The sequence below is a fragment of the Acartia tonsa genome, chromosome 5, assembly GCF_053477335.1.
Source record: "Acartia tonsa isolate MP-2025a chromosome 5, ASM5347733v1, whole genome shotgun sequence".
In the NCBI taxonomy this organism is placed as follows: domain Eukaryota; kingdom Metazoa; phylum Arthropoda; class Copepoda; order Calanoida; family Acartiidae; genus Acartia; species Acartia tonsa.
The window spans coordinates 21,774,761-21,801,885 of NC_137264.1; the positions used below are offsets into that span (position 1 = coordinate 21,774,761).

Below are 27,125 nucleotides of genomic sequence, written 5' to 3' on the forward strand. Positions count from 1 at the left end.
GCCACAAATAATAAAATGAAAATTATAAAATCAATACCAGTTTTGCTGGACCGACTCTTTGGACCCTCGGGTCCAACAAAATAGAGTTAATCTTATAATTTTTCATTTTACTATCCGCTAAAAGCTGTATAAAAAAACTGGTGCAATAAATAACTATTCCTATAAATTATACGGTTTTTTTGTCACTTTGCTTATAATTAATGTTATTAGAATAAGGTAATGTTGAAAGTTTGTCAGCCATCACCACAATTTATATTCAAAGCATTACAGTTAAATTATATCATTGGAATTATTTTAATCAGAGGAAATGTTGACGTAAATATCAGGCAAATATTTTGACGATGATAGGTTAGGAGCTCTCCTCAAACTTTGAAACCTCTAATTTTATCTCCTTATTCTATATTTAACTCCCCAAATTTTCAAAATTACATAAGATTTTCCCCATAAAATTTTTAAAAAATAAAAAGCTTGAACGTCCTTGGCTGGTGGAGATGAAGATAGGGAGGTCTAACCAACTAAAGATGGAAATTGCAGACGGAAATGACCAATCTCTCTTGTAAGAATGGTTTTTGAGACCCAAAATTAATTTTGTGCTTTGTCTGGAGGAAATGAGGCGATAAAATGCACCTCAAAATACTCAAAAGAAGAACATTTATGTTCACAAGTAGCTCAGCAATAATAAGCTGTCAACTGACGTAAATTGTGTACAAGATTTTGTGCATATTTTAAATAAATCGCACATTTATTAGTTAGTACATTACATATTAAACAATACATGTTTTTTATATATAACAAAATTCGATGATATGATATGTTACTCAACTTACTCAGATGGATATTTGCGGCTTACACAATTTAATTTTGATATGAATATGTTGGTTCCATTGGAATTCAGCCCCCACGGAATTTAGTCCAGCCCAATGGAATTACGCCCACATGGGGTTCAACCCACACGGGACTCAACTTACAGAATTCAGTCCACGCAGGATTCAACCCATGAAATTCAGCCCAAATGGGACTCAACCCATGGAATTCAGCCCACACGGGATTCAACCCACGGAACTCAGCACACAGGGGACTCAACCCACGGAATTTAACCAACACGGGATTCAACCCAATATATATATAAAATTCTCAATTTTTTCTAAACATTTTTTTTAAATTCTAGGTAAAATATTTTTCGGAAAACAAAATTTTTAGTAAATATTGGGTTTAATCCCGTCAACTGAATTCCGTGGGTTGAGTCCCATGTGGGCTGAATACCATGGGTTGAATCCTGTGTGGGCTGAATTCCGTGGGTTGAATCTCGTATAGACTGAATTTCGTGGGTTGAATCCCATGTGTTCTGAATTCCGTTGGGTTTAATCCCGTATGGGCTGAATTCCAATGGAACCGAATTTGTTCTATTGTGTTGTTCGTCTATGTGTATATGAAGTGACGTGTAGCTTATTTTGATTCTTTTTTTTATATTGTTCGTCTTTAGCATATTAAAAATGATCTTGCTATTCTAATTTTAATATATTTAGTGGCGTTCACAATGTTTTCCCATGTGGTTGTTTTAATATAAAGTCGGCCTTCACAATTTTAATTGAAGTGGTTGTTGACAACCCTATTATATCCTCCTCCTGCACGCTTTTAAATTTATTCATTTCTATTTTCACTTATTACAAATTATTTTGAAAAGGAAAATAGTTTGAAATTATTCTGCTAATAAAAAGTATAAGTGACATATTTCATTTTATCTCAACCATACACAAAGAAACTCAATTTTTATCTAATAACCGCCAAAAATAAGGGATATTTTTTATAACTCCTCAAAATATTTTTGTTTTACGACCCCAGCTAAATAGCCAATGGTCCAACCCTCCGTATTTTGAAAAATGCAGCTACTTAATAAGTTAAGTTGTCCTATGTTCTGTGTTAGGTTACCTATAAACGGTGGGGGTAAAAAAGTGGAATTGATTTGATTGCCCCCCCCCCCCTCACTGTAACCAAAAACATCAATTGATTTGATTTCCAGACAAAGGTCGTGAAATGAAAGTTCATGTATAAATAGCATCAGAAATCGTCACTTACTAAGTAAAATTGTTCAATTTTATTTGATCTGTAGCTGTGCTACTTAGGAAGTTGCCATCCTTGTATTTTATTGCATTGAGGTCTTCTAAACCTATCTTGGTGTGTCATCCATTCCGCATACTTTAATTTCCATCATGGATCTGAAGGGATATGACAATAGACGATAAATAATGATGATAAAAATAATGATCTCATAGGAAGCCTGCGTGTTTTCTTAAGCTTGGTGTAGCTTTTAAGCACTTCAAATTGTAGCCTTGTAAATTGGAACCGGTCAACTGTAAGACTCCACTGATTGAATCAAATCATAGGAGGGGGTTGAACCTGGTCTGCATGTAATATAAATTATGTAAATTAAAAAATTTTAAAAATTGTAATCTAATTTCATACAGATTCGAAATACAGATTCATAATGGTGCTATAAAACTTTGGGTACCAGTGTAATTTACAATCCTTTGTCCCCTCCTCCCTCCCTGGTTTTCACAAAGTGTATAACTAAAAAATACATTAGTTGGCCTCTTTAATGATTATATTAAATCTAAGAATTAGTCTATGCTGTTATAATTTGCGATGGCTTGATTCGAGGATTCGATAAGATTGGTGGAACTGATAGCACAACCATAAACTTTGGTTTTCCTTTCTAATTATTGTCTCCAAGCTTTTTGTTTCTGGTTTATTGTTTTAATTATAAGAATTAGCCAACATTTCCACTCTTCATTTTACAGCCACAATTTCTCTTATTCAAATACTAACATTCTTATGGCTTCGCACCTAGCATCCAGGGGCCCTCCTGTATTTGAATGAATTGATACGACAGAAAATTAGCTCAAATAAACTAAACAGCGATGAAATAACCTAAATCCATCCGAGATGTTATATAATGTTTTAATAAAATAGAGAATTAAATTGGTTCGATAGTTAGTGAATTCTAAACAAAACTATTTGTTTTGTATTTTAGCTAATTTAGAGGGTCGTGATCCAATAGATTGCTTTCCTGAAAATATGAACATAATCAGTCAAACAGTTTGTTTAAGACATTAGAATTTCTAAAAATATCTTAAATAGCAGCCATTAAAATAAGATTTTTAAATAAAGGATTCAACAAAGTGAATTATGGAGAAGTTACTCATTTACTCCAAAACAAAAGTTTGGAAATTTAGAGTTGTTTCGCTATTCAAATATTTTTTTTTCTCTTAAGAAAGTATACTTAAAAAACACTTGAAGGAATAATTGCAGACTAGTTCTGCCACTTTTACAATACTTTATATATCCTAAGAGAAAATAAGTGAAAATGGCTTTTTAGTCGGGGTATTTACACAATGTCATCAAATAATGCATTTTAAGTTAAGCACTGAAAATATAAACAACAAAATACAATAAAAGTTAAATAAATTATGTAACATGAAATGGCTAATGTATCTGTATAATACTTCATTGATATTTTTATCTTGCAATACACAAAAACTTTTTAACTAACAAATTTCCGATGCTATTTTTGGATATTCCTATACTTTTCAATGATATGTCAACGGTGAACAAATTTGTATTCCCACTAATTATTTTTTTTTATTTGGGGGAATAATTTTCTACTATAGTCCTATCCCTGAATCCATGTCTGTGACAGATAGAATGTTATACAACCTGTGATAGTAAAGGATAGAAAAATAGATACTTTTTAGTTTTTACTGCCCTTAAAATTACAGATACAAATACTTTCTAATTATTGCTTTTTAGAAGCCAAAAAAATGAATGGTTTCTACTATTTTTTTTCACTGTAAGTAAGGCATGTACAAAGATTGATCAACTTTCCGTTGAAAATACTTACATTTTTAGGAATTGATTATAGAAATGCTCCGCTTGTATATAACATTGTTCGGTAATCCAACAACCACATGAATAGAACAGTTATATCACATTAAAAATTGTTGTTAAAAGTTTTTAAAAATCAGCATGTTTTATTGGACAGGCGAAGATTCTGGTAACGAATATAGAGTTGCTACGCTTTCTAAATCCTACCCAGCTACTACAGGAATCACCATGCCTAGTTTGGAATCTATTGGACAATTTAGATCATGGAAAGGAATCGAAGTTGCGGGTTTCGTCCCAATTTTATAGTAGATTTTAAAATGTTATTTTAGGTTAGGCTAAGTAAACGTCAACGATTGCCCCGCAGAATTAGAAAATAGGACCCGCAGGGGCTAGAAATAGGAGAAAAGCTTCTGTGAAAATACGACATAACCCGCAACTTCGTTTCCTTTCCATGATCCAAGCCTTTAAAAACCTACCAAAAAAAACATTACTTTGTTTTTTTCTCTCTCGATTAATCTTTTTTCCTACGATAATTTACTTTTAAAACTAATTAAAGATAATTCAACAACATTGCACCTTAAAGATTTTTCTTCAATGAAAATACCGGAAAGAAAAAGAAGTTAAAGGTACTTATTAACTTTAATTAGAATGGTCAAAGTTTTAAGTAAAGAAAAATAACAATAGTGTTTCTTAAAATTATAAAAATAAATTCTGCAATATTTAGCAAAAAAAAAAACAAGGCATCACACACACTCAAACATTCACATTTAATAATTTGAAAGTTTTTTTGGGGTTGGTTGAATAAAAATTTTAGGAAATTTAAAGGTCAAAAGGCGATCAAAATCAGCCATGAAATGGTACTTATTTATCAAAGGAATTCTAGCAAATCCAGTTATCTTAAGGGATACGAAACTGGCTGATGAATTGTTGTACATCCGCAACGAAATACCAAAATAACTAAAATATCAGCAAAATCTATTCTTTTATAGAGCAAACATAATGCAGTAAAAAACTGATTGTTTTGTAAGCACATTATTTTAGTTTGTGAGGCTCGAATTAAAAGAATAATTATAGGCTAGTTTAAATTAAACAAATCAGAGCAAATCTTTCTGTTTAATTACATTGATTATAGGCTTTGTGCTTTAGCTTAGGAGAATAGGTAAATCAACAAATTTGAATAATAACAAGCTAATAACGTTTATAGACAAAATATTAGTTTTGCAGCCTAATGGCTTTGCAAATTTAGCTTCGGCCACAGCTTGGTGGCCTACAGACGTCAACCTGCTGGCCTTAGATGCAGTCGCGCTGCAAACAGAAAGCATTCAATAGCTGTGGGCACGCGGGTGTAATGAAAGTAGCATATCTGATTTTTCCTTAATTTTCTATGCAAAAGAGTTAAGCTTTGAAAACTTTACTTTTTGTTCACACGGCTTGTCCCTGAATTCCTGTGGTACCTGTATAATTTTATCCAGTGTAATGTGTTGGCCATAATTTCCTCTTTAATTGGAGATCATTTGTTTACTACAGATGCCTTACAAAAAATAAGGATAACAACATACCAAAAAGCCACGCTCTAGAACGGTAAAACCAACGAACATTAACACTTTTAGAGTGTTAGAAATAAATAAATAGAAACAAAATTGTAAGTAAATTTTTTGCAAAACTGATTAACTACAGGATATTGTTTAAGGATATTGTGTTGGAATGATTTTCTTGTATTCCCTGGCAAGTTCGAACCCATTAATTCCCTTTTCCTTACACCAGAGAATGAGTGTGTTACGCGGCATTCCTAACTATCTCCGCGCTTCGCTTGTAAACAAACAAAGGCGCGCACATTTTTTCCTTGTTGATTCCCATGTGAAGAGCTACGTGAATAAAAATAATGTATTGGATGGATATACATGCGCTCTAATCCGTGGAAGATCTCAAATAAGCCTTCCTGCTTAGTTTGACATCATAATGTGGTAAGAATTTATCTTAATTCTTAATAATAAGTGTAGTATGGTATATTTTTACGAAGAAATCTAAAACATTAATTTTTCAACAAATAGACCATTTAACTGCTAACTTTTGACATACGAATATTTTCCTTAATTTTATTGATCATTTGAATCTAAAATTATCAATTTCTGATGCTATTTAATATGTTTCGTGCCAATTTAAAGTTTTTTAGAAATTTTATATTTTTAATTAAATTGAAATCACGCAACCTCGATATACAAAAATAATAAACCATTAATGCTATGTAATTAATCTTTATATTTTTGTTTTAGATTCACCGTTTTCATGGTAATAAATACACATTTGTAAACATTCACATGTTGGTCATTCGGAGGGCTTGGAGATTAAGATTTCGTGTACGGCAAGGCATGCGTACCGAAACAGATATACTTACATTTTTAGGACTTGATTATAGAGATGTATCGCTTATAACACTATACCTAGATGTAATAGTAATCATAATTTCAAAAAATCAGATTTATACGATAATTATACCACATAAAAAATTTTTGCAAAAAAAGATTTAAAAATTGACATATTTTAAATAGACTTACGGACTTTTTGGTAACGATTGTAGTATTGCTACGCTTCCTAAATCGTAACTAACTGTTATAGGAATCATCATGCAAAGGGTTAAATCGATAGGACAATTAAAACATGTATAAATTTAAGAAAAGAATAAACCGTTACGGACGAACCGACCCTAATTAAAGAAAAGTTTCGCTTCTAACGTGTATTACAACATCCACGGAACAAAAGCCCCACAATTCAAACATACAAATGAACATTGACAAATATTAAGTATAATGACGCATTTAATATCCCCAAAGAAGTTGAATGCAGGATGCTTAATACGGACATACTAACGTTGTCAGACTTGATTGTAGAGAAGTCTCGCACGTAACATAGTGCCTAATCGTCCTAGGAAACATGTTCACAAAAATCAAATTCTTTGTAATGGACACATGGTTTTTCATGAAATGATTATAGAATTGCTTCGCTTTCTAAATTTTCCCTAACTGTTAAAGAAATCACAAGTTTGAAATATATAAGACAATTCTAAAATGCTAAAATTAATGATCAGAGCTTTTATAAGTAGGAGCGATGTCCTATAGTATTAAAATAAAGAATAAAATTAAGTGGAACATAATTAACATATCTAGAAATGTTTACGGAAGAATAGAACAGTATCGTAGTCATGAATATTATCTAGACAAAGTAAATTGTAGAGTAGCAATATAGTTAAGAAAAAAACTAAAAATGAATAACTGTATTTATTTCAATAATAATGACACAATGTAAAACTGACAATTTTAAATAACACAATTATAAAAACAAATGATCAATACTCAAAAAAATATATATTGTATAATAAGCGTATTAATTTCACATTATAGTCTAAAAATCATAAGATTAAAGTATATTAGTAATGCAAAAAGCTCAAATTTTGAGATTGTTCAACATTAAAAGATTAAAAATGATAAGTTTAAAACAAATTATTGTTCTGAATAATCGGAAACATCCAAAACTTTGGTCGGAGTCACAAAATCCGACAACAAATTTTTAAAAGCTGGATCAGCTGTTGTTGTTGATGACGTCATAGACTTACTTGAGTTCCCGCCAAAATAATCAGCTGATTTGTCCGGGGTGCTGAAGTGCATGGGCTGCTGCTGGCTACTACACAAACTGTCACTTAAGTAAGAACTGGTTTCTGGGCTTGGGGTAATTGGCAGTAAATTGTCTGCTGCCGATCTTTGGTGATCATTATGGCTGCCAGGTAGCTCTGGGTGACTGGATGGTTCAGGTGAACTGGCTACAGGAGAAGGTTGACCGCCAGAACGGCTGCAGATCAGGTTCTGAATGTCCTCCAGGATTTCGTTGAGTTTGCTGCTCTCTGTCAGGGTCAGTTTCTGTATGGTCCTGAAAAAAATTACAATTTTATGGAAAAATTACATTATAATATCTGTTTCGTCCTTGTTATCATAATTCTTGATTTATTTTAAATGTTAAGTAAAAAAATAAAATGTTCTGCTTAACATTTTTTTTATAGAAAACGCCCAAAAAGTCAGTTATAAGTAAACAGTATCAAAATCAAATTTTACAATAATATCATTTTGTCTCTTTGTTTGGTATTTGAACTAAATAACTAAAATTGTACAACTTTACAAAATTAAAAATAATAAAGTTTGAAAAGGAAAAACTCCCAAGTCTTTTTTTATACCCTTAATTTATTTTTAATTATCATATATGATTACAAAAATTTGCTGTTTTTTATTTTAGTTACAAATAATTTCACTAAAAATTGCTTAGCAGTTTTATAGGAACAAAAATTTGTTGATACATATTTTGACATTCTTTAGTTTAAACGGCCAGTAGTAGTAGTAATCTTTAAAATTCGTTATTATTTGTCAACAAAAATGTCTTCAAAAACTTGAAAGGCTCTCATAAAACTTTAAACAAAGATGTCAACATGTGTAATTGCGAAGCTCAACTTATCTATAAACTAATATCAAGAAAGTAACATAGAGTTACAGCTCTAAATATTGACGAATCTTATTCTTTATCCTCCTAGGATTCAAAATTTGTTTCATTTCATACATTTTGGCAACAAAAAGGGTGAATTATTTGCTATGTTTTCTGCATTATGCCTAATAGTTACTGGAATACTTGTACAAAATTGGAAACTGATAAAATAATTCTACTTGATTTAAATTACGACCAATGCTATCTGTTATTTTATTTATACGGAAGCATCCAAATTAAGAAAAACTTTGCTTTAAAAACTGTAATCCCTACTTTTAAATCAAATTCCAAAGCAATTTACAATTCAATGAACCAAATAAATCTTATAAAACATAAAATTTTGAAAGAGTATTACAATAAATTTAAAATACATACATTGATGAGCTTTTGACAAATAAAATATTATTTCTTACAAATTATGCTTATTTTAATACTAAAACCAAACTAAAATATAACATATTGCTTGGTCATAAGGTCAATAATGATCCATATTTTTTAGGAAAGCATTGCCTTGGCTCTGAGCGGGTAAGTTATGGCGGGGAGGAGGTGGGGTGAATTATCTTCAATATAATAAAACGCCAGGGACGAAGCCACTAGTTAAGTAAAAAGTAGCATCAATACAAAGCAGTAGCTTTATCAGTTCATCTTATCGACAATGTTAAAGTTATTTATAAATCTCAAGACAATTAGACTCACTGCGTTACTGCAGAGATAGGACATTGGACAAAATAATTGAAGAGGAAATTATTAAAATGTTAATTTAAAATTTTAAAGCAAAACCTGCTCAAAATAAAAAGAGATATCTAACAAAAATGTCATAAACAGTCATTTATTGACAAATCTAATTTAAATTTTACCTTAAAACATAATTATTTTTGTCTTATTATCTTTCTATCTAACTAACTATATATCTATCCATCCAATCAATATGTCAAGCACAATTATCTATCTATCTAGCAATTACCTATCTATCTATCCCACTAATAAAAAAGTCAATTATCTATCTATCTATTCTCCCAATCAAACTGTCAAGCCAATCCTTTAACGACAATAAATTTAATCTCATCCTTTTCTAACAATCAATCTGGAAATTATCGTTGTAAAGAGCGAAGCTTCTCTACGATTTGGGGCTTATGTTCTGTCCCAGGGATCTAAAGGGATAAGACAATGTCCGATAAATTAAGGTACATCCCCAATGTTAATACAAAAAGTTACCCCTTTTGTATAATGAGTGGTTGAAACGTTTGGATACTCAACTTAACAAGCCAAACAATTAAAATTCATTAAAAGACCCCAAAGTTGTTAAGCCAACGAATAAGAAAACATTATTATAAAACTTTAGAGACTTGTGTAATAAACACCCCATTTTCCCCTCTCCCTCTCTGATTTTATCCATTTATAAATTTATTATATGACCAACAACAGCATTAACTTTGCATTTATAAAATTTGTCAAACTACTCAATCAAGTCACTGTACCTACATATTCTGTAATCAATATTTTAGCTTGATATTGAGGCGCTAATCATGAATATAATTGTCCTTGTTTTAACTAGTAATCTTTGTTTTGTACTTTGTCAATTGAATGCTTTAGTCTTTTCATTTCTGTCTTTTTTTTATTTTCTTTTACTTCAAATCATGCGTTACATAGTTACAAAATGAGGAAAGCGAAGTTTTACATAATTGTGTAAAATATTAACCCTTACCTAATAATTCTATCCAACTTTGTATATTGTTTGCGTCGGTGCTTGGTTCGAGTCCCACTTGACGTTCCAGGGATATCTTGATGCCCGTAAGTTACTCTAAAACAAATTATTTATAGTGAAACTTTTCTTTATAAATGAGTTGTCCGTACGTAAACGAATCTAACTCCTTTATTAGCGAATTTTTTGTTTCAAAATATTGTATCAATTAATTATCAACAAATACATCTTTTAACTACTAGAAAATTGATTGTCATACCACAAAAAAATTATATTAACTTGAGTTTTCTCTCTCATGTGTCAGTTTGTTATGGCTGCATTAGAGTAAAACACTAGATAGGAAGGGGTTAAATAACTGTATATCCTAATACAAAGGACCCTTTGCCGACTCTTAATTGGGTCTTTGAAAATCAATCAATAGGGTCGGGAATTTTAAGTACCAGAAAACAATTAGCTAGCAGACGAAAAAGGGCCTTGGGAAAAGGGGGCGGGTTGTTATCTGTATATACATCTATACTATAGATTGCTGTGATTTTTATGAAATTATTTGAAATGTTTTGATTGTATTAGCAAGCACCTAAAGAATAGAGCTATTAATTAATAAATCTTATTTCTATTTATTATTGTTTATTATTAACAAACATTGAGTAACAGACGGGCAACTACTGACATGCCCTAATTGTAAATTAGCTGCTCTACTAAAATTATGTTCACCTGTTTTCTGAAGAATTCGTGAGATCAACTTGTCCAAGTCTTTGTTCAATATCTTTGTCAGTGATACTTTCATTGGTGTCTCTTCCAGTTATACTTTCATCAGTAGAGGTTGTATAATTCATCTCTGTTCGGCTTACAGCGTGACCTGATATTTAAAGTAGCTTAATACGTATATTGTACCTATTGTTTGTTATGTCATTAATTTATCGAATGGCAAGAGTTTTATTTGATACCTATCCTTTCCATGTGGTTAATCAAGATATAACCTGTTTCGGTCCCAAACAAACTTGATGAGTAAAACTTAACCAATACACTGACCAACAAGTGAGAAAAATATCATTATTCTATAAATTTAGGTTTCGATATTTTTTTGTCAATTCGCAAATGAAAATTTCTATTAACCTATCGGTCAATAAAACCAACCATAATAAATGTATCCACCAATTAATCTATCTATTATCTATCTTATTCATCTATCTTTCTATCCATCTACTTATCTATCCACATACCTTCACTATTATTGCTACAAGGTATCAGAGTACTGGCTGATGACGTAGTAGACGGGCTGGATAGTGACTCTGGACTACTGTAGGCTAAAACAGCTGATCTTAGTGAAGGAGAGGTAGAAACAGCTGATCGAGGTGGTAATAAAGAGGAAGGGGAGAAGGCGTCAGTTGATCTGATGGAGGTAGAACTTTGACCGGTGGGGGACACTGATTGGCATATAATCATTAAAAATGTACTATAATACTTTTTTCTTTTCTAAACGTCCAACAATTAGAGATCACACTAAAATCACTGTATCTTTATTGCTGATTAGTCTTAACATCTACTAAACCTGTTAGAGGTGTGAATTTTTGGACTACTAACGAACATAATTTCTCTTGTTTTATGAATAATATGCCTAAAAATAATGTAGGAGATTCTCTTGATGGTGGGGAAGTTGAATACCATGAGGAGTTACATGAGGGTTTTGATGATGTTGAGCTGTAAGAGGTGGGAGGGGTGTCAAGTACAGCTGGTACTGTGCATGATGATTTTAAAAGAGGCCTGTATAAAGTACAAAAACATAAAAATATATAAATTTATGTAATTTAAAATAGAATTTGTCTGATAATCCATAAAATTTGTTTACAGACATTACAATAATTGTCTAGATTTTTTGTTCATTAAAAATATTTTAAAGACAAATATTGAAATATAAAAAAAAGCAGCTTACCTTACTATTGTAATGACAGCTGCAGCCGCCAACAGCTTGGGCTGCTTGACCGCCAAATTGGGATGTATACAGCAGGTCTGCAGTAGGGCAACTACTCGCTCAGTCAGCAAAGTCAATGGGATTTTCAGATCTAGCTTCTGAAAATAAGATTTTGCTGTTCTATGCTTAATTCTAACACGGATTGGTAAACTTTTCTATATACTGCTAGCATTGTATGTTATCATCCTTATTAATAAATAACAAAATACCTTTAAAATATGAGGAACATAGTCAATGGAAATTTCAGATGGTAGGTTCCAATTCAATTTTGTCAGCAATAACATTTCATACTCCTAAAATAAAACATATTTTTTAGAAATTGTCTAAAATAATCGTTCTATCATTTTCACACTCCAAACAGATTATTTTTGTATTGTATTTTGTATATTAAAGATGATATATGACTTATATACATAGATTGATATTTTTGAAAAAATTCTTTAGAAATAAGTATCTTTTATTAGAGCATTATATAATCTAACACAGCTAGCTTAAGCCAGGTACAGGTTTACCTGAGCACGCCAAGAAAACTAACTAGCAGGGGTGTTCTAGGAAGGTATTGTGAGTTCAAAACCACTCTTACTTAAATTGTAGCTGTAGCTTCCCTACTATGATTTTTTCACAAAACGTTTTTCTTGGCTGCTGGGTTTCATTATCTCCTTCTTCAAGAATTTTAAAATAAATTACTTGTTTCAGTGAGCTATTTTACAAAGTTTATGGAGCAAATCTAACTATTAACTAAAAATTTCATTTATATAATGCAATCCATCAATAAAAATATTCAATTTTTAACTTTATCATTTTCTTCACAATGATATTTGAAATTGTAACTCAGAAATCAAGTTAATGATTTTAAAAAAAAATCTCTACAATAAAGTTCATATTTTTGTCAATAGATGTCGCTATTTTATTATGATATCTATTACATTCCAAGTGATTTTTTATTTTTCACCTCAAACAATCTTTTAATGGTTTTAAATATCATAAATATACAATAAAAATTCAGATTTTCTACTTATTACAAGATTATAAAGTAAATACTTCCAAAATTATATAATCTTCCTTTACGCTAATAAACCAATTACTATCCTTATCTTTAATTTAATTGATTAAAGCATTTGCCTGGTGAATCTGTATCAGTTTGTCCCAGAATTTTTCTGGGACAATTCTGAAACACTTTGAAAAATTTTCATTTTTCTATCGCAAATTGTATCTTATAAGTTAAAGATTATTTTGAACGTAATAATCTAAACTTTAATATGGCTGAAACAAGTAGAATTAAACATTTCTTACACCATTTGGAAAACAGGGTTAAGGTCTGTGTCCCTTGTGGCAAAAAGATATCTGTTAAACAGATAAGGAAGGTAAGTGATACTGAAGTATCTCACATTGTAGATTTAATCAATGTAAACTATGATGTTAACAATCCAGTGTTTCCAACTGGTATTTGCAATACATGTCGTAATATCTTGAGAGCTGCAAAAAAAACTGGCAATTTATCTAAATTACCAGTAATGCTTAACTATGAAGATCTTGTTCTCCAAAGAAATACTCGTTCAGATGACACAACTGAGCAGAAATGCAATTGCAATATATGCTTGACTGCAAGATCTCATGCTAAATGCAAAAGAATGATTGGAGATAAGGTTGAAAAAATACTGGTCTGTATGGATCATCTGAATTAGTAGATCAGCTTCCCAATAAAACACCTCCAAAAAAGAAGAGATCTTCTTTAACAATTTGTTCTATGTGCAAACAAGAAATAGAAATCATCATTGTAGCATGAGTCAATCATCTGATCATATTGTTGAACATGTACTGACATTACCAGATAAGCAACAAGATCAGATCATAACAGCCTTAATAAAAACTAAAGCTAATCATGCAGAGACAAACTCAAGATTTAATGCATCAGTTACTCTTTCAACAAAGGGATCTAAAGCAAGGGTTTTATTAAATCCAGCTCCACAAGAAACCAAGTTGCAGTTTTCAAGTGAGAGTTTAGATTCCTTACAAATGAATCTTGATGATATCTCAAATAAACACATGAAGAAGATTGCTAATTACCTTAGAGTCCAAGGTGGTAGGCAAATAGTTGAGCCTGGATACTCAAATTATGTGACTTTGAAAGGAAAGGTTTTGGAGAACTTGTATAGCCTCTCATACTCTACATTTGATGTTTAAGATGGGGTTGAGAAAAGACCCATTGTATATGCTGATGCAGAATCAGTTGTGTCAGCTGTAATTGATGCAAGAGGATATCTTGGCCCAGCCTCTGTAAAAGTTATGGCAGATGGAGGTCAGGGATTCTTAAAAATCTGCGTTACTGTTTTGCCTGAAAACTACAATCCCATTGTAGACAGAGGTTGTAGTGAAGAAGAAAATATTGACCCTATACCTGAAGAAGTTGACAGAATCAAACGGTCAACCTACAAAGAGTATAAGAGTTCTGATAATAACAAGCTTACAAGTGTAAAAAAAAGTTATTTTACTTGCCATTGTTCCTAACTGCAAGGAAACTCACAGTAACATGAAAACATTGTTTGATCTTACAAATCTAAACAATATCAGTTTTCTTTTTGTTACAGATATGAAACTTTTATTAACATGCATTGGTTGCCAGACTGCAACCTCCAGCTTCCCTTGTCCTTACTGTCTATCTCACTATAGTGATATAGCTCCAGATAATGAAGATGATCCTGTTACTGATGTAGTTGATGAGATTGAGGACAGAACTTTTGGAAAATTGATAGAGGATAGCACTAAATTTGTTGAAATATATGGTTCAAAGAAGCTTTTAGCAAAACATTGCAATAGCACTGTTAACAGTCCATTGTTAAAAGAATCAGCTGCAGTGAAAGTTATTGACAAATGTCCACCAGAGGAAATGCATCTGATGATGGGCTTTGTGAATCACACTTTTTTCAATGGCTTAGTCAAAGTTCTAGGGCGAGAAACAGCTCTAAAGTTTCCTAAGTCTCTTAATCTTATTTCTCAGGATTATCATGGTGAAGTATTTGAGGGAAATGATTGCAGGGAAATGTTAAAGAAGGCACAATGCATTGAGAAGGCTGAAGTTCTAGGGCCTATAAGTCCTATAATAGTGCAGCCCTACATCCGTGCATATCAAGCCATGGACAAGCTAGTCCATGCTTGTTTTGGTATGAAATTGGTTGACAAGTCAAAAACTGTTGATCTTATCAAAGAACTTATAATTTCATATATGGATCTAGATATTTCTGTAACGCCAAAGCTTCATGTGATATTTTATCACATCCTTCCATCTCTTCAGAATCCTGTTCTCCAAGGAAGAGGACTAGGAGTAGTTTCTGGTCAAGCTGGTGAGTCAATTCACAGAGAATTTGTAATGTTTTGGGAAAAGTATAAGATTTCTTCTCTTGAAAATCCCAGGTATGGAGATCATCTTAAAAGAGCAGTAATTGAGTTCTCATCAAAGCACCTTTAATTTCATAGAAAAGTACAAATAGAAATTTAACTGGTCTTTTCACACATTTTTCTTTCTTTATAAAAACAAAAAAATTAAACATGCCATGTACATGCAAAACTTTGTGTAATGTGCATGAAGGTCACAAGCCCTTTAACTGTGAGTGGTTTATGTTGTTAAACTTTAAAAAGATACTGTCACAAAGTAACACTTATGTATTATTTGTTCCATTCTTAAAGCTTCTTTTTGATTGCATTCTATGGTAGGCTTATTTTGTAAAAAAGTTATATGAGTACATATATGTATACAGCTCTCAAATCTTGTGTTTTAGTCCACAGAAACACTTTTTATATCAAAATTATTATAAAAAAAAAATCCAAATGAAACCCAGCAGCCAAGAAAAACGTTTTTTGAAAAAATCATAGTAGGGAAGCTACAGCTACGATTTAAGTAAGAGTGGTTTTGAACTCACAATACCTTCCTAGAACACCCCTGCTAGTTAGTTTTCTTGGCGTGCTCAGGTAAACCTGTACCTGGCTTAAGCTAGCTGTGCTAACGTGATTTACTCAGCTGTTTTGATTAGTTCTTCACAAAATTGTTGTTAATGACAAGTATGAGTACCCAGTACTAGGAGCTGTCTATAAGTATGAGTACCCAGTACTAGGAGCTGTCTATAAGTATGAGTACCCAGTACTAGGAGCTGTCTATAAGTATGAGTACCCAGTACTAGGAGCTGTCTATAAGTATGAGTACCCAGTACTAGGAGCTGTCTATAAGTATGAGTACCCAGTACTAGGAGCTGTCTATAAGTATGATTACCCAGTACTAGGAGCTGTCTATAAGTATGAGTACCCAGTTCTAGGAGCTGTCTATAAGTATGAGAACCCAGTACTAGGAGCTGTCTATAAGTATGAGTACCCAGTACTAGGAGCTGTCTATAAGTATGAGTACCCAGTACTAGGAGCTGTCTATAAGTATGAGTACCCAGTACTAGGAGCTGTCTATAAGTATGAGTACCCAGTACTAGGAGCTGTCTATAAGTATGAGTAACCAGTACTAGGAGCTGTCTATAAGTATGAGTACCCAGTACTAGGAGCTGTCTATAAGTATGAGTACCCAGTACTAGGAGCTGTCTAGAAGTATGAGTAACCAGTACTAGGAGCTGTCTAGAAGTATGAGTACCCAGTACTAGGAGCTGTCTATAAGTATGAGTACCCAGTACTAGGAGCTGTCTATAAGTATGAGTACCCAGTACTAGGAGCTGTCTATAAGTATGAGTACCCAGTACTAGGAGCTGTCTAGAAGTATGAGTAACCAGTACTAGGAGCTGTCTAGAAGTATGAGTACCCAGTACTAGGAGCTGTCTATAAGTATGAGTACCCAGTACTAGGAGCTGTCTATAAGTATGAGTACCCAGTACTAGGAGCTGTCTATAAGTATGAGTACCCAGTACTAGGAGCTGTCTATCTATTGTCAGTTCATCAAATGTAACAAGAACAATGACTACAGATAAACAACCCTAGGACGGGGCAAGAACAATGATTGTTCATATTCTTCTTTAGCATGTTGACTGTTGGTTCATCTAGTGGTCCCGTTGGATATCCTCATATAAGTCAAAGTATGTCTATTTGCCTGTACCAAAGGATCTCGCTAACCGCTGGACCAATATAGTTATACTTTTCAATGTAGGTCTCGTGGTTTATAACTATTTTGAAGGTGGGTCCACCACCATAGCTCATAATAGAAATCGTTTCAACAAAAAAAATAACTCTACCCAAAAAAAATTTCTCTTCCTTGAAGCTAGTAAAAGTGGCGGCACAGATTATGACGTCAAAAAAAAATTGGTTAATTTTTTTTTTTGCCACCACTTTTACTAGCGTCTTTTCCTTTTTAAAACTAGATTTAGAAATGGGGAGTTGTTTGTTTGTGTTTCTCCAATCTTAAAAATCTCCACACAATCTTTGATCCATGTGCAGCGCACTGCGCAGTTTCTCTCACTCAGAAAAAAATTCTCTTTTGAATAGTTCAAACATTTTCTACATAATTGCTGTAGTACAGTTCACTGTTGCCTAAAATATTGTCTTTTTAATTTTTAGGATAGGTTAAAAAGGACTTACCAAAATTTCCTCCTTGTGTACAGTGTCAGCTGTCGATCTTATTAGTTCGTCAATGTTAATCTCTGTACGACCTCGTACCTTGATTATAAATAAGAGTTATATTAATAAACAAATAGATATAAAAAGATAGATGGACAAGTGAACGGTTGTTAGTCCTGTAAAAATTAGATAAATTGATAGATAAAATTAATTTAGATAGAATATAATTATACAACTAAATAAATGGTTGGATACAAAAAAAAAGAAATAAGAATCATGGATAGATTGAAAGTATGGTTAGATTGCTATTATCTATAATACAAAGTAGAACGATGTCTGTCTGTCCGTCTGTCTGTCCCTTAAGATCTCGGTAACCACTGAACCGATCGGATTCTACTCTTCAGGGTATATACCTATTGGTCCTGTGGTGGTTTTAAGCTATTTTCTTGGGGTGTGGGAAACCCCCAACCCCCCAAAAACAAAAAAATCCCCCCCCCCATTTTTTTTTTTTTTTTGCTTAAGATTTCCTTGGTCCTTTAATGAATTTCGCCTTAATTTTTTTTATCACCTCTTGGGGAAAAGCCCCTAGAGGCTAGGGGCGAATCCGCTAGTATATTTATATAGAGATATACAAATAGTGTTTGTAATATGTATAGACGGTTAACCAGTTAAGTAGATTGTAATTGTAATAGATAGCTAAATAGACAAACAAGCATATGAAAGGATTGTGGTAAAACTTACGAAGTTTAAAAACAAGAATGTCAACGTGCAAAGAAGCAATGAAGAAGTGAAATACCTTCCACGCCACTAGCAGACATGAAACTCCCAGTAGTTGTAATTGAGCTCGACTAACACTAACATTGCACAGAAACCTTAAAGTAACAAAGTAGAAAGGATCTTAAGGGACAAGATAATGGGGGATAAATTAATGTACAGTACAACCCCTAATAAATTATTAAAATTTAGAAAAATTAATTTTATTTTCTGAATTGTACAATCTAAACAATATTTGATAGTCCCAGTAGTCCAGTAGGTATATTTTTTAATCCCATGTCCAGGGACGTCCAAGCTTTTTAATTTGGGGGGTGGGGTGTAAAATTTTGGAAATAAAAATTTTGGGGTTGCCTACGACACCCCTAAACTCATTTTGGGGTGGGTAATCTTTATTTTATAGAGGCATTTTTTTTTATTTGGGGGGGGGGGTAAAAATTGAAAATCCAAAATTTTGGGGATGCCTACGGCACCCCCAAGTTCATTTGGGGGGGGGGGGGGTAATCACCACTTTACCCCCCGGCCCCCCCTTGGAGTCTATGCCCATGTCCCCTCCTTCTTTAGTAAATATACATATTTAAATAGCTTTTGTTGTAGTATGTGCCCTGGAAATTTGGACATTTCAGGAAAGTCAACATTCCGCAGCCATAGGCTATCTGCAATAATTCCTCAACCAAATAAGCAATGAATAATCTGTTAATTGCCCAAAATTATATTTCAGCCGCTTAAGTGTTTGTTCTAACAATGGTAAATGTGTTAGAAAGTCGAGGTATAGTCCTTTTCGTGACAACGCCTCTTAAGGGGCGTTTCGTCGTACTTTCACAGTAGCATTTGGAGTGATTGCCCCGCTGCAGGGGCTAGAAATAGGAGAAAATCTACTGTGAAAATACGACGAAACGCCCTTAAGAGGCGTTGTCAAGAAGGGACTAAACCCGAAAGTGGTTGATCCCTAGCCGTCGGCTGGCAGTGGCGAGCCCTGGCGTGTTTTTACCTGTCGAGAAGACTGACCGCCAGACAAAATACTTGCGCCTCCAGATTTAGCTCATTACAAACCTTAAATTTTTATCGTAAATTAGATTTCTTAAAGGGACTGAGCTTGAGAAAGCATGTACAAATTTCTCAAACAACATAAATAATTTGAAAAAATATAATTTGAAAAAGTTACGTAAACCCATTTTACAAAGTTCTATATTTATGATTGAACGAAGTAGCTTAAATTGCTTAATAAAAATGACGTCATACAATACAAATAATCAATGATAGGCCAGAATATATTGTAATTGACCAATAGAAAAATGTTCATTTACAGATGCCAAGAAGCTTATCTAAAAAACTGGTATTAATCTTATTATTGTAAATTCTTAATTATATTCTTAGAAAACTGGATATAATACGATGATATACATAATTTTTCAGTATGGCTGAGAACCGGTATAAATCCACCAGTATCAATCGGTTTCGATGTGATACTGGAATAATAAATACCTCCGCCATCCACTCGACCAGATCAATTCTCATGGGTAGGTCAACTTCATCCTGTCTCCGGAGCGGGTCCACCTCCTCCCATGGCTCCTGCAAGGAGCTCAGCACCTAAACATTTGTAGTCCCATTATATAAAGTAGTAAGCTTTTTTGTCTGAACCTCTTGTTTAATGTAGCAACACCGCTATGGGTCAGTTTCTCTTACCCCTTTGAATACAGAAAATTTGGATTTTAGATGCAGCCAGTATTTATAGCTGCAATATTTTTGGATAATTTACAGCCGTCCATGACCTAAATTTTCGCGAAAAAATATGAAAATTTTTAAGTTGAATTTTATCATAGAACCTAATGTAATTTAACCTTAGCATAAAAATAAAACAATTGTTTGATTACAATAGAATTTTAACTACCTAGAAGTTTAAATTTTAGTACTTACTTTTAATATAATGTCAAAATTTATGAGGAAAGGTTTTGTGATTTTATATTTAAATTTATGTAGAGAGGTTTAGTGATTTTATGTTTTTGCAAAATTTATCAAATAATATATGTGTGTCGGTTAATCAGAATTTTCAGAAATGTGTCATTTTAATTTTTGAGGCTAAAGAAAAGCTTTTTTACGTAGCAGGAAATATAAAAATACTGCGCTACTCCTAAAACCTTGAGTTCTCAAGAAAAATTAACCTGAATTGTGCTGTTTTTATATACACAAGACTCTGGTCATGAAAATAGAAAATCAATCCTATTATATAAAGTACTAAGCTTTCTTTATCTGTAGCGAAAGATCTCGCTAACCACTGAACCAATATGATTCTCCTTTAGCGGGAAGTTTTATATAGGCCCTGAGATGGTTTTAGGCTATTTTTTTATTTTTAAAATAAGTCTTCGTATGGTTTTAAGCTATTTTTCTGCCGTTCCATATCCCTTTGAATTTACAGCTCCTAGATGCTAGGGGCTCAGCCGCTAGTTCTAAATAAAATAACGAAATAAGATTACATAAACGGCTTAATAAGCTTATTGTGATGATATATTTTGCTATATTAAGAGTAAATATATAGGTATAACCCGTTGGTTTAAGATAGGGGGGGGGGGGGGGGACGGTGTTAACACCCCTCAATGATAGAAAATAGGAGAAAACGCCATCATATGTATATCTATATTCCTAATTATTAAGCCTATTTACATATATTTTATATATACCTATATTTTATATTTATATTTAGGTATACCAAACTTTATGTGATTTTCTCTTTTTTTTCAGCTGGAGCTTTATATTAGTCCCTATAAGGTTTTGTTCTATCTTTTATGTATAAAATATGCCCCCGAGACTAGGGTGCATCTACTTTTAAACGATAAACTAATAAAAAGGCATTTTTTAAAGCAAAGACACATTAAAACAAATAAAATGATGTTTTTATCTTCCCTAAATGCATATATAAACAAGGATGATGACATTAAAGTTACCCAAATTAAAATTCTAACAAGAATTTATAAATGGCAGTACTTTTTAAAATAGAAATGCTATAACTTAACAGTTGTATAATCGTCACAACAATCTACTTTAAAAATCAATTTATAAGAGTCAACATAATTAAAAAGGACGGTTCCGAAATCTAGAAAATATTTGCTTTTAAAGCACAGCTATGCATGAAACTAACAGTATAATATGTCCTTGAAAAAGGTTAACTAGGCAACTTATAACATATATTGCGCGTTTTTCATCTTTACATATAAATTCAGAATTTATCTATATATGAAAATTACCTTTTCGTTGTGGTAACCAATATGATCCATGTTTTACAGTCAAAAGAAGTTTCTTAGTAGATTAAATTATTCATTTGTCACAAATATTATTCACTTTAAAAATAAATTTTTGTGATTTATAGTCAATTTTAGGTAATATCCATAATAAAATTTTTGTTGAGTCTGTGTTGGCTGCAAGTTGTTTGGTCACTGAGCAAATTTGCCCGACCCCTGCCGTATTTTTGAGTGCGCGTAATACCCAAGCTCTGCGCGAGAAATATGTAGTAGCCTGAGCGGCATTTGGAAAGTTTCTAACCGTTGAATATTAGGTAAATAGCTATTATGTATTGTTTCTGTATTTTAAGTAAAATTTTGTATTAAAATATAATTTTGAATCTAATTTTATCTATTTAATTTCTTTGTTAAATTCTTTTTTGATTCCCGTTTAAAAAATTTTAGTTTTTAATGTTGAAATATCATTTATTACCATTTTTTTACGAAAAATGTGCCATAGTTATTCTGGAAAAGAGACATAAGAGATGTCAAATTTAGATTTAAAACATAAAAATTGATATATTGTTAAAGCTTATAATTCATCCTTTAGAAATTAAACATAATATTTGGATTATAATATTGTGAAATCGCGGAAGTAAATAAGCTTGTCCTTGCCAGCTCTGCTAGCTCCGTCTGGATCAGCTGATCTTAGATTTTGGCGCCAAATTCAGATTCCCCGCCAAATATGCGGGACACGCTCTTAAAAAATGTATATGTGGTGTGTGCTCTATTCTTTACTATGCTTTCAGAGCCAACATTTTTAATGTTCTAATGTTTTGAATCAAATAACACTTTTTATAGGGATGAATCATTTTGGTCACTTGCAGTTTATCATTTATTTGAAGTAAGTTAGGTAAGTTTCTAAATCCTAAAGATGGTCGACATTTCTATTTGACTGTTTGATCGGGCAGTTGAACAACCCTGACTTGTAAAATAGCCTAAATCCTGAACAAGACCAATTCATGTTTTCTTACGTTTTTTTTATATTTTTTTGTAGTTACAAAAAGTACTCCATTTAAAAACTTCAGCGTTTCAAATTATGTATCAGCGTCCTTTTTTCGCTACGCAGTTACTAAGTTACTAACCGAAAAATCCGTTAAACAATATTTATGTCCATTCAATATAGACAAATATAACCTTTTATAGCATAGCTTTTCTACATTTAAATGTTGATACATTAAACATTTGTATAAAAGGTATATGCGCACATTTAGACTGAAACACAAATCAGTAAAATAATTAAAGGGGACATTGTATTTTTTTACGGAAAATAGCGTGGCTGGACAAAGTGTATAAAAAAAATCAGCCTTCTGACGTCATAAAAATGAGAGATTAGACACCTCTTTTCAAGGGTTTTCTTTCCCACTTCTCCTCTCATCTCCCTCATTTTTATGACGTCACATGGCGGATTTTTGATACATTTTGTCCAGCTTCAAAAATAGCCTATCAAAGTGAATACCTCCAATAATTCTACTGTTTTCTAAGACCTTACTATAAAGTCTAGAAAGATTGCCTCGTTCTACTCAACTTAATGATTTACCCTTTTTAGAACCAATGTTACTCTATAAGTTACTTTCTCCTCCTGTGCTTATAGAAATTGATTTACTTCGATGCCTTGCCCAATATAACACCATCTCTATAACTTTGGTATAACTTTGTTTAAAACTGTATTTAAATGATATTTGCAATAATGTTTTTTTCATTTATGAAATTTCAATAAATCTATAGATATATGTATATTGTATAACCTGGACAACTACCTGGAATTGGAATCGGCTGTGTTAATATTTACAACGCTATTGGCTGATATTCAAAGACCCAATTAAAAGTCGGCATAGGGTCAACAAGATTGGGACATACAGTTAGTTAACCCCTCCCCCTCTATTGTTGCATCTAATGAAATTTCCTGTATAAATATTTTCCTGTTAATTGGAGAATGATTTATGGTAAATTTATTGCAATTGGCTATTCTATTTTCTTTTGATTTGCCCGATTTTGGATGTTGTCATTCTTGTCTACATCAAGTGGAGATTTAAGGAATTCATTCATATTTAATATATTTTTATTACCCTGTGACTTATTTAGTTCACCAAGAAACGGTTAAATTTTGAGCTTTCAAAATTTTAGTCAGGTTAGATATTCAAAAAATATTTATATTGTCTACTTTTTTATTATTTTTTATATATTTTGTAACAATTGATTTTATAATTAATTTATTAGAACAGCAGTTGCGAAAGTGACACCCGCCTCCCCCCATTCCTACTAAAAAAATTCAAGAATAACCTGTTTTACGTAAGGGTCAGGGTGTGCACATTGATTTTTAAGGGAAAAAGGTGGCGGGGCCCTAAAAATAATTGAAAATATGGTCCAAAAAGATAGTAAACAGACAGATAAAAAGAAAACAAAGCATGTCAGTCAATAACTTTGACAATTAAGCATGTATTGAAATATTTAAATATATTATATGTTTTGGATAGCTACTCCAAAACATACAAAATCTGTATGTCCATCCATCCGTTCGTCTGACTCTAACGTTGAATTTTTAACAGCTGTTTTTTTTATTTTGACCTATTTTTCACCTACAAGAAACTACTCTTTTATCAAAATTATCATGTCCGTCTGTCAATAACGATATGTATAAGTTTTGAATTTTTTAGGAGAACAGATTTCCTGACAAATGAACATCTATTCTATAATTCCCTTTTTCTATTCTTCCCTGCGCTATAACGCTTTATAAAGCATTTCATTTTCAAAAGCAAAGCATTTCTAAAATTAGGGTCAGTGCCTCCTTCCATCCCTATGTCTATCCGTCCGTCCATTCGTAATGGATAGCTCTTGTAGTTAATTTAGATATTTTATAATTATCCTGACGATTTTAACTTTGGTATGGTGATTCCTATAGTAATTATTTGTGATTTAGAAACCGTAGCAACTCTATAATCATTACCTGTAAAACCGTCCATTTAACCTTTTTAACAACAATTTATTATGTGAAATAATTATCCTATTCATCTCGGCTGCTGTTGGTCAAAGACAGCTTATATAGTTTATTAAGGTTTCTCTGATTGATAAATCTTTTTATGTACAAAAAAACTAATGCATTTTTCATACTTCATATAATTTGTAAATTGTATTCCAATAAATAATTATACACCTTTAATATCAACAATTATAACGAAATAATTATTACTTGAAATGATTTGATAATAATAACCTATGGAAAACTTCAAAACATTTTTAGAAGTACTTGTAAAGTTATAAAACGTACGTAGGAATCATAGACGTCCAAGGGGGGGGGGTAAAGTGGCGATTACCCCCCCTAAACGAATTTGGAGGTGCCGTAGGCACCCCTAATTTTTTTTTCATTTTAACCCCCCCCCCCCAATAAAAAGCTTGGACGTCTATGGTAGGAATTATATAACAAATTAATATTTAATTTTGGGTGATGTATATACAGGGTGCGCCACATAAATCCGGACTTTTTTAACACGGCCATGCCGCCAAAACTACTTGACCAATCAGGACGTTTGACCCCACTATAAAAAGCTTAGGTAATGACCCTTTTGCCCATGAAAATCTTTGGACGATGGAGGACGTGTACGCCGAGCTGGCCGCGCATATGTTCAACAAGGCAGATTCGAATTGCGCAGATAAATTACCGTGGATTTATGACTTGGGCCTACTAAATCTGACCTCAGCCCATCTGTAGGTGAGATGGACTAATGAAACTTGCAGGAGATACTATCAGATACCTAGTAAAAACACTAGAAAAGACTAGAGCTCTCTATCCCAGCTGACTTAGCTGTAGTACTCCGACAAAGTGGATCGTGGTAGATTTTAAGATGTCAAAAACGCCAAAAATCTTGAAAATTTCACGGTTCTTGACTTCAGGGGCCCATATGGAACCTTGAAATGTATTGTGCTGATAACCCTATCTTAATCTTCGTGCCATTTTTAAAAAGGTATAAAACGTTGTTCTAGCTAGGTTAATTTGGATCCTGCTGTTACTCACTCCTTAAGAAGATGTGGCCTACCAGCAGCCCCGATCTTAATCCAATGGACTTTTAGGCCTGAAGCGCCATTAAAAGCATGAACCAATAGACGCGCCCATACCAAAAAGACCTCTCTCATTGCTCCTATCATGGAGAACTTCGTCTGCTTGAACAGGGACATGGTGACCAGAGTAGGCGGGCGGTTCAGGGGGCGGGTAGAGGCGGTGATTGAGGCTGGCAGCGATTTTCTTAAATAATCTAATAGTTATATACCTAGGTTGCTTCCCAATTTTTAAAATTCAAAAAAATCTTTAAAATTGACGATTTTATGTTTATTTGTTTAAAAATAAGAAAAAGTCCGGATTTATGTGGTGCACCCTGTAAATGTCCGTTTCCCTCATTAACAGACTGGCTGACTCTTTTTTTTCACATTTATCCATTCAAAATACGGTGTAGAATAAATGTCAAAATATATACATATCCTTATAATAAAGTAACAGGATGTCTATATGTTTGTCTGTTTGTGTGTACAGAAGGATCTCGCTAACCGCTGACCGATCGGTCTCTCCTTAACAGGGTAGCTTCTCATAGGTCCCGGAAAGGTTTATAACTATTTTTTCGAAAGGAAATCACAAATAATCGAAATCGCAGAGGCTTGAACGCACCATAGACATATTTGAAATAAAAAAAAACATTTAAAGTGCCACTAGGCCTCTAAGGGCGTAGCCGCTAGTAAATGTATAATGTACATCAAGCATTAATATCAGACCTTAATTGGTCCTGGGGCATTCAATTGAAGTACAAATTTTTTTCCAGAGAAACTTATAAACTAAATTTATGCACGACAACGCATGTACGACCTACGGCCTTGTTTTTAAATATGGTGCTAAAAATAGCAAATATTCAAATTATGCAACTTATCGTGCTTAAAGTAAATAAGTAAATGTCTGATTTTCACAATGTTCTTAAACAGCTCTTTTGAGATGAGAGATAAAACAACAGCCAAAATCAACCATTGGACTCTTAGAGTGCCTTGTGCTAGCAGGGGATGGAGATTAGGTACCGCCCAACATTAACTTTTTACACAAAGCCATATAACCAATGGGATTCCCCCCCTCCTAATAGCCTAAAGCATTCGGTAAATGAGCATAACTTACTCGAATATTGTGACACAACAGGTCCAGCCATTTACAAGATCTTAACGCACAAGCATACAGACAGACATAAATCTTGTTATTGTAGTAAATAGTGAAATTAAAAGAAAATTCTACTTTCATTTCCTAATAAATAAATTTGTATTGTGCTTTTCAGCTGAAGAGGTTATTATAGTTGAACTATATTATGATTGTTAAGCACATAATTTGAATTTTTAAGTGTTTGATGGCAATTTTGTAAAATTAAGTCTTTGAAATATAAATAGATTTAAGAAATATCTAGTTGCTAAAAGATAGTCATGCCAAAATTTA

General features: G+C 32.6%; 1 protein-coding gene across 1 annotated transcript; it reads right to left on the reverse strand.

Annotated features, from left to right (window-relative positions):
- Positions 1–7,143: 7,143 nt before the first annotated feature.
- Positions 7,144–21,827, reverse strand: LOC145319016 (uncharacterized). The gene is made up of 12 exons (XM_080160832.1): positions 21,635–21,827; positions 19,878–19,982; positions 19,384–19,445; positions 18,418–18,493; positions 17,643–17,720; positions 12,290–12,373; positions 12,042–12,178; positions 11,727–11,872; positions 11,332–11,535; positions 10,823–10,967; positions 10,112–10,207; positions 7,144–7,803 (listed from the first exon to the last, which is right to left on the reverse strand). The coding sequence occupies exons 1-12, from the start codon at positions 21,662–21,664 to the stop codon at positions 7,380–7,382; spliced, it is 1,587 nt and encodes a 528-aa protein (XP_080016958.1). The 5' UTR covers positions 21,665–21,827; the 3' UTR covers positions 7,144–7,379.
- Positions 21,828–27,125: the final 5,298 nt, after the last annotated feature.

Coding starts and splice junctions, on each gene's coding strand:
- LOC145319016 (XM_080160832.1), bottom strand. CDS start 21,664: ATGGATCATATTGGTTACCACAACGAAAAG. Junction 18,494..19,383: donor GCGGTCAGTCTTCTCGACAG/GTAAAAACACGC, acceptor TGTTACTTTAAG/GTTTCTGTGCAATGTTAGTG. Junction 11,873..12,041: donor GCTGTCATTACAATAGTAAG/GTAAGCTGCTTT, acceptor TACTTTATACAG/GCCTCTTTTAAAATCATCAT.